The 8,880-nt window shown below is 42.9% G+C and overlaps 1 protein-coding gene across 6 annotated transcripts in view; it reads right to left on the bottom strand.

The window, feature by feature from the left end:
- Positions 1–10: 10 nt before the first annotated feature.
- LOC107262857 (metastasis-associated protein MTA3) overlaps positions 11–8,880 on the bottom strand; it is a 14,305-nt gene continuing 5,435 nt past the window's right edge. For 2 of the 6 annotated variants that reach the window (XM_025080191.1, XM_025080188.1), the window contains exons 4-13: positions 6,764–6,946; positions 4,501–4,749; positions 4,134–4,405; positions 3,867–4,055; positions 3,364–3,783; positions 2,666–3,293; positions 2,413–2,562; positions 2,302–2,331; positions 1,894–2,152; positions 11–1,804 (exon numbers count right to left, since the gene is read on the bottom strand). In XM_025080191.1, coding sequence (XP_024935959.1) covers positions 1,666–1,804; positions 1,894–2,152; positions 2,302–2,331; positions 2,413–2,562; positions 2,666–3,293; positions 3,364–3,783; positions 3,867–4,055; positions 4,134–4,405; positions 4,501–4,749; positions 6,764–6,946 — 2,519 coding nt within the window. In that variant the 3' untranslated portion in view covers positions 11–1,665. The remainder of the gene's footprint in view (positions 1,805–1,893; positions 2,153–2,301; positions 2,332–2,412; positions 2,563–2,665; positions 3,294–3,363; positions 3,784–3,866; positions 4,056–4,133; positions 4,406–4,500; positions 4,750–6,763; positions 6,947–8,880) is intronic. The other 4 variants (XM_015729473.2, XM_025080190.1, XM_025080189.1 and 1 more) reach the window with 4 other exon arrangements.

Below are 8,880 nucleotides of genomic sequence, written 5' to 3'. Positions count from 1 at the left end.
TTTTTTTTTCTTTTTTTTTTTTTTTTTTTTTTTTTTTTTGGAGGGATGGAAAACGCACAAAAATATGATCTGGACTCATCGAATTTCGTAAAGTCAAGAACAATATCGATATTATCCGTACCAAAGTTTCAGTCACGAACCATACCTGACGTCAAGACGATCCGCTACAGTATATTTGTTAAGAAAACCTAATAATTATAAGAAAAAAAAATTAAATCGTACATCTCGAATATGCTAATCGCAACTAGCAGTATCCTTATCGTCGAGTGAGAGAGAACTTATCCGGTCGTAATAATTATAAAAAAAAGATAACTTATAATCGATGCAAGAGAAACGTCGGCGTAAGCAGTCACGAGAGAGAAACGGGCAATGGCGTCCCGCGAGGATGGAATAACCGGAGAGGATGAATACAGATATTTTCCCACTTACTCATGCTTATGTTTATTTATTAATTGTTGCGACGGATGTCATCAAACTTGAAAATTTAATAAAAATATTCACAATGAGCATTCTTTCTCTCACGCTCTCTCGCTGTATCTCGTGCGCGCAACCTCGTTCTCTCCGGCTCTGACGCGCTCATCGATGCACGCAGCATCCGCACTCTCAATTCGCGACACAACACGCACTCTCACGCGGTTCGCTCTTTTGCTCATCTTAAATCATTTTTCATTCTCACGAGACGTACACTCATCCCTCACGCACTCCATTTACGTCCTCACACTGTTATCGTTATTCATCGTCAGCATCAACAGCTTCCCCCACGTAACCGTAATCGTCATCATTATGATAATCATCCTCACCGCAATCATCAGCATTATCATTATGATCGTTACGCATTGATTTACCATCCGACACGAGGAGCGAGCGCAACGTGCGCGTGTAGTAGCCGTTGCGCGCGCACGTGGCCAGATTCCTATCAACTTCAAAGTCGTGTCCACATACCTGAACATTATTTGCCTGGCTATGCGTGTATGAATGTGTGTGGTATGTATGTATATGTACATTCAGTTAATAATAATTATTATTATTAATAACAACAATAATTAATTAATACGAATAGAAAATCGTGATTCACGGCGAATGACTCGATTCGTTAAGTTCAATCAACATTAATTCCAGAGAAATTGTCTTCCGGCCATACGTACATGCATATTTTCATCATGTTTGTTTGCCGTTTATTTATTTTTCTTTTATTTCTTTCTTCTTTTGGGAGCATGCCAGCGTCACTGGTGCGCGCAACACGGCAGAGTGAGATTTCCGGATTCGTCTCGATCGACCGTACCACTGCCAGTTCACATAGTCCCTCCACCTCTTCTCCGCCCTACCCACCTCTTCTTCACTCCCTTACCCTTTCCAAACCACCTAACCATCCTTCCACCCACCACCCACCCAGTCCCACCCTATTTCCCACCTGCAGTATCCAGCAGCCCAGTCACCCAACCAGCCAACCCAATTCACTCGAAGCAAACGACCCTACACCAAAGGGCACTGAGAAATTTTAGAACAGCCATCGATCTTCGCGTTGAGAATCGACGAGCTGCCCATCACAGAACATAAATCGCAATTGTGGTTCCGAGCACTGTGGTATTAAGGGTACAGTTACATCATAATTTCTCTGTGGTTGACTGATTCATATTAGTTTGCCTAACGGATTGTATTAGTTGTTCAGTCGAGAATGACCACCATGTCGTCACCCCGTGACGCCCTTTGTGGATGAGGAGGATGCAGAGGAGCCGGTAATCTGCGCCAAGGTTTGCGCGCAGCTCTCCGTAGTTCCACCGATGAGAGTGTCCTTCTGAGTCTCCTACGAGAAAAAAGAACAAGCGACGCGTTAATGATTGTCACTTTATTGTATCTTCTAGTAATGACTCTCCACGAAAAGGAGATACTTACTTGGCCTGATCCGAGGCCCGGAAGTATACATCATCGGGTGCATCCATCCATGAAATCACCTGCTTCCGTGCATTGCTTCTAGAGAGAGGTGGTCCGTGAGGAAGAGAATGAGGATGGGCGGCTCTACCGTTAAGTGGTGGTGCTAAAGGAAGTACGCTAGGTGCTACGTGTTCCAGAGCATGTTTTGTATGCAACTGCTGGGAATGATGGGCCCTTTTAGCTGGTGGTCCGCATGGAAGCCCTGCGTTCAGGGCTATACCTGCGAAAAATAAAATACTCGTGAGCTGAATTTACGCACAGAATTCTTTGACTACGCTGAAAGTTGTTTGCGACTCTAAATAAAAGTGATGTGGCTTCATTCGTATGAGAGGTGCATGTAAAGTGCGTATGGCCAATTTTATTCTTTACCTTCATCCCAATCCACATCCGAGTAGAAGCCAATAAACAGAGACAGCATTCAATACGGGGGGTTCAATGCTACCCCAAAAAAAGGGGAACGAAATTCTTTATGTAACTTACCATCCGAGCCGTTGATCTCGTCGAACGGCGGCCTTGTGCGTTTTAGAATAGTCTGTTGTGTCTGCATAGCAGGTTGAGGTTGGGGTGGAGTTAGTGGCAGTCTGTCTACTTCCGGTTTGTTTGGTACTCTCTCATACAGCAGACTGCCGTCTATATAAAAGAAAAGAGAATATGGAGACGTGAGTAAATAATAAAAAATGAAGAACAAAGGTTTTGCTTAAACATTAACAATACGAAAAAATTCATCGCGTACCAGGCGCCTTGGGTGGTCGTGGAAACGAAACACGATCAGGTTGTTTCCGTTGAGCCGGTGCCGTAAGAGCCAGCCAGTCCCAATCACCGGGTTGCCGAGGCGATGGATGATCGCCTAGACGAGTGGCAATATCGGTGACACGAGGACGGGGTCGAGGTCGAACAGCTCGTGCCAAAAGGCGGAGTTCGGCAGGACTCTTGGATGTGAGCTGAGGTGAAGCACAAAGGTGACGTAGAGGTGCTGCATTCACGGGTTGATGCGGAGCACGTGCTGCGTGACGCGTTCGCAATTGAGCCGCACAAAGTCTGCGCGCTGCACGCGCCAGTGCCGAGGTACGTAGGTAAAAGGCTGATCGTGTTTTCATGACAGGTCTCGGTGAACCACCACCGCCACCCCCTCCAGTACCACTTCCGCGCAAATCCACACCGTGTGCACTAGCGTAATGACGACTCAGATGAGCCTTGAGCTTGAATTCTTTGCCACACGACGGAATGCTGCATCTGTGTGGTCGATGAGCACCACCTATTCCTTTTCCTTCCTCGTCAGACCCTGCACCGCCTCTTTTGCGGTCCAGGTCTACGTCGTCGATGCGCGTTGGCACCTGAAACGTGGAGTGAATTGATTGGAACTGATACGAAAAATGAAATTATGAACTTTTTTGAATTCCCAGTAGCTGACAATGATTAGTGACAGCATACCTTGAGCCCTCCATATTTCTTCCAATACAGCCAGCAGGACTGACAGAGTCGACATTGCATATGCGACGGACCCCAGGCGTACCACTGAGGACTTTGTGACATTTGACAACTTTCACAGGGTTTTCCGCCAACGCCAACGACAAGCATTCCACTAGCATCGCCCGTGATGTTACCATTGCTACTACCATTGAGAATACTAGCGGTCTTCCCGTTGCTGCTGTTACTATTGCCCATTGGTACAACGGTGGTTATATTAGGCGCGGTTGACGAAGATGGCGCTTTGTTGTAGTTTGGTATATAAACTTGTTTCAATTTGCTTTCAGCCTCGACGGCCTTTACCCTCTTTTGTTGTACATAACGATCCGTCGTCTTCCACATATAATAGTACTCAATGACGTTCTTCAGCGTTTTCCAGGGTAACTACAGACAGACCAATAATTTTAATGCACGAAGAGGAATAACAATGACTATAGACAAGCATATTCTACACGACGAATACTCACGAAGTCTTGACGAATGTCAGAGAAGTCCTTCCCATACTTATTAAGGGCCTCCTCGAATAAATTAGCCTCGGAAGCGCTCCATTCTTCCATCTCGTCTCTGCAGAGTACAGGACCCGAACTGGGTACCAAGGAGGACATGGCTTTGGCTACGTCATAAGAGTGCCGATGCAGGGTATCCATCGCGTGAAACTAAATACACAATGACAGACGTTAAAAACGAATTACTTACCAAATGCATATAATAATTAACTAGCAGTCTTTACTCACGAGGGTAATGTCTCTAGACGCAGCAGCCGCTGACATGTGCAGGGATGGTTGCTTGACGGAGGATGAGCAGTCGAGAGCTCTCGCAAAAGTACCAACCGATCGACTGACAACAAGAAACTGATCGATCTGTCGATCGGTTAACGAGTGACGTGGAGTCCACACCAGGGTTTCTAGATCCTGTAATCTACGAGGATCCGATTCTCTTTCAGCGGCAGTCAAAGACACCGATGCGATACTATCGGCCTGGTATCTACTGCCAACTCTGATCTCGCCTGTTAAAAAAAGAAGAGTACCAATTTTAAACCAATCCCTGACAATATTAGTTTCTTCTTTTCCTCCTTCTCGCTGCCATTAACAATCAGCTTACCTTTGTCAGCGAGCAGGGTCCGTTGTGTCGGATCGAAAACCAGACAGTAGAAAAAGGAGTCCTCCTTGTTAAGGTAACTCAGTAAGGACTCAGTCTCGTTCAGCAAGGTAACGCAGCACTTTCCTCTTATTAGGGTGGCAGCTATTGTTTCCGTTTGCCGCGAGAGAAACAACTCTCTGTGCTTCATCTGGTGGCGTTGTTTGGTACTTAATTCCGAAACGCCTCCGCCGCCAGCTCCTTCATCCATACCTGCGTTTAAAGTTTCACGTATTAATGCCAATGATTCGGATGACAACAGAGAACACATGTATATTACTACCATGCCAGAGATACGGTGCAAGGCTAAATTTAAAGTGCGTTACCCCAAAATAAAATTATTTATGAGTATCAATTTAATTCGATATCCCTGATTAGCTTTATTGGACGATTGACGCGAGTATGGGATATGTAGAAAAACATAGAGCAACTAAGATTTTCAAGGTAAATTGGACTACGTGAATTTCTTACCGTAAAGATCGTGTAAACGTACGGTACTGTTTGTATAATAAATATTTTTAAATTGAAATAAAGTACTGTAACCTCTCCACGATCTCGGGAAGAATTAATGAAAGGTATTAACGTTACACAGTTATTGGTGACTATATGGACTGGTCGAATATGTGTGTCTAATTTGTGCATTTGTAACGAGCAACAAAATGACGGTGATTCGTAAGCGAAACGCAGGTAGATGGCAGAAACAATCAAAACTCACAGTATCAAAATTAATAATAATAACAACAACAACATCTACGCTGTATAACGAGCAATTAAAAAAAGCAACCAAATTGTCAATTTCGACTTTTTCTGTATTAAAAAAAAAATTAAACCAAACTCGAAACAGATTTCGCGCGAAGCCTCAGATTACTAAAGAATCGTCATTTTACGCGGCGGGATTATTTAAAATATTTAAAAAAGAAAAAATCAATAAATTTTCTCCCAATCGAACCAAACGGTATCCAACGAGTACAAGAGACGCTAGAGTTCCGTAAAGGGTATTAAAATTAGTAGATACTATATTAAGTCCCAATGCAAAATTCTAGAGTATATAAAATCCTCGTTCCCACCGCACGTTACGACTCGGCAAGAAGATTCATTGTTAAGAATTACTGTAAAGCGAATCGAACTATTTAAAAAATATTAACTGTACGGGAATCTTCATGTAAAAAATACTTTTTTTTTTTTTACAAAGAAGTTACCAAGACCCCAGCTGTATGACTATGAGGAAGGGGTCGGAGATTTTTACCCGCTTTACTGTCTCTTTGGCCTTACAGTGAATTCAACCAGTACTAATGGCGATCACCAAGATTACAAAGAACTTGAACGCGTAATCCCGCCGCTGAATCTGTAGCCTCGTATCATCACTGGCTTCCATTCCACAAATATATTCCAAGACTCGCAAGTCGTTATGTCATCCAACGGGATATATCTCGTATCCCTAATACGCCGCCGTAATAGATCGACCAAAAATTAGGATCGGATAGGCCCAGAGAATCAGTCCAAGTTAAAAAGAAGTTCAACCGCTCTCTTCTCACTTTCACAAAAAAAAACCCCCGAGTAGAAGTCATTATTCGATTCGTTCAATTGTTGCTTTTTTTTAATCGTATCTACATTCTCTTATAAGAGCACTTTGCGTAATACCATGCGAGATTCAATGACAAATCTAAACAGCTATTCGATACGAGACACCATTGCGATTTTTACACATAGACACGATGAAGAAGGAAAACAATTTTTATCAAATAAACAAACGTAAAGAAACGCATAAAGACACGGAGTTTATAATATAGTATATTATCTAATTGCATACACAACTTGTATTCCAACGTCTATACCGATACTAAGTAGCAGCGCGGTTTGAAAAATATGGGGGTTGTCAAAAATCGCGTTGACGAGGATACCAGGAAAATAAAAAAAAATTTAACATTTTTTTTTTCAGTACAATCCAGAGAGACTACTTGGTACAGTTTTTTTCATTGGAACAATAAGACTTTTTATAGATTGATTTCTATAGGTAAATAATACACAGATAATCATGTCGGATCGTTGGAGCAAAGTGCCTAGAGAGAAGTTGAGTCAGATTATAAATTAATCGACGGGAAGTAAATGCCAACCGCGGATCGACAACTGTACCGATCGTCCCGGTGGCTGAGTGTAAATTAAAATTCGTCCGCAATGGTCACCATTCGATCATGATTCGATCGGATGCGATCAATAGGTCACTCACCGTGGGGCTCTTGGGCCTCCGATAGTGGGGCCTTCAGCCAGCCCCCCTTACCGCCCCCTTTGTTCATGACTTTGGGCCCGATCCCATCTTTACTAGTCATATCCTTAGTCGAGTCCGGATTCTCAAGTTTCTGACTCTGCGTGCTTGCAGGGGATTCCGACCTCTGCTGCTCCGCGCTTGCCACTGTAATTTTCATGACAAAAAAACCCAAACTCTACTATTGCTGTTTCTTCCTTTTTCTGTTCACAATTGAAAGGTCCAGCCATAGAATGTATGGACAGATAAGTAAGAGAGTAATGGAGCTAAGTTACATATATACGTAGAGTACAGAGTGAGAGAGAAAGATGTGAAAAATAGACAGTAGTACTAGTAGCAGTAACAGAGGTGAGACGTCAACAAAGTAATATTAAGGAGATATTGAATTTTCGTGATAACGTCCTGATTTACGGATTAGGCGTGTAATCAGGAGTATCCGATATATTTTTTATTTTTCTCAGTATGGCGGACAACGACGGCTAATTTAATTGCCGTGAATACAAGCGTCAAGCAGACCAGACAACTTGAAACTAGTAATGTCATAACGAGGCAGACTAAAAAGAAAAGTCAGGTAAAGAGATTTATAGTGACCAGAGGACTGCGAACAAATGTTTATGTTAATTTTTTGACTTTTTTTTTTTTTTTTTCAAGCCTTTATAGAAATTTTGATTCTGTCAGCCAATTCCAACCGCGTTTCTATTATCCGCAAATCGAGAAATCGTGCGTATGTATTATGTATGTCTATATGCAGTGACGTGACTGGGTCAAAGGAGATTTTCGAATGCTTTTTACAACGGTTTCCCTTATCTTGCTGAATTTACATGGAACTACGCTGGCTGACTATCATTAACGAAGCAACGGGAGATCAACAAATAAAACGATTTTACGGCTCTATTTTAGGTCTTGTAACGCAACAGACTCATCGATCCGGAAGGACTCGTACGAAAATTCGTATCGGCCGACGAGGTTCCATTTCAATTCAGCGGATTGGCAGCAGGAGTACGCTTTTCTCTTTTTTTTTTTTTTCCTTCAAAGATTCCACGACAGAGTTACGACGATGGTTTCCAGTTCGAATCAGAGACGAATAGCTTTGGTATGTTGATAAACGTTTCTAATCTTGAGAAATATATTAATTTCTTTTCTTTTCCTTTATCCCGTTACTCTTTCATTCAGTCCAGTGCTTCAAGATTTCCAGAGTACTCCTGTGTACCTGATGGAACTCTAGCGATACGTGTTAGACAATTCCAAGGGGCGAATTTCGAACTGGCAACCAATGTCCAATGGGCATGATCTGTCGCTCATTGCGAAACAGCCTGAAAAGAGCATGAAATTTTATTATACAAAAACATACATATACGCTAAAAATACATCATCGACTGGTTCAAGTGAACTCATAAGATCGGTCCTGTTAGACTCACCAAATATATATGTTTCCGTAGAGATATAAAGCTCTCGAATAAACTAAGGATTCTTAAAAGTGAAAAATAAACCAAGTAATCCTCGAGCACCGTATGCATTTCTCTGGTGTTACGATATCCTGCAATGTAAATGGTCTCCCACGAGTAGGAGGACACCTGTATCCAGGTAAAACTAGATAGTAAAAAAACGAAAGGAATACACGATACTCTAGGATCTTATCAAAATGGCGTCTGTACTTGAGTGAGGGAGTATTGTAAAAGCCCGGACCCCGGTGGATCTTATCCAGTTGTCACTCGAACGTATTCAGCGTGTACATACAGGTCTTAGGGGTCTATCGTGTAACGTCGAAGGGGTTACCGTGGTGCACCAGTATCGCCCAGGTAACCACGCAAAAGCAGGATACGCTTTTCTGATAAAAAGCAGGGTGAATGTTTGCCGTTGGAAGGAGGTGCGATTGCGGCCAAATAGCAGCGGCGGCGTCGACCGTAGCGTCGAGCAACGCGCAGAGAAACAGAGGCCGAAGGGGAACGGATGCTTAAAATGAAGATGGCTAGTGAGTCCCACCATTTTCCTGTGCGTGAACATGTATATATACGTGGAGAGTACATACGTATAGGTGGAGGAAAGTGTAGGTATACAAGGGAAAAGGAAGGGAGGGGGGG

The sequence above is a fragment of the Cephus cinctus genome, unplaced genomic scaffold (assembly GCF_000341935.2).
Source record: "Cephus cinctus unplaced genomic scaffold, Ccin1 Ccin1_scaffold0129, whole genome shotgun sequence".
In the NCBI taxonomy this organism is placed as follows: Eukaryota; Metazoa; Arthropoda; class Insecta; order Hymenoptera; family Cephidae; genus Cephus; species Cephus cinctus.
Note: the sequence above shows the minus strand (reverse complement) of the source record. Positions and strands in the feature narration are given on the sequence as shown.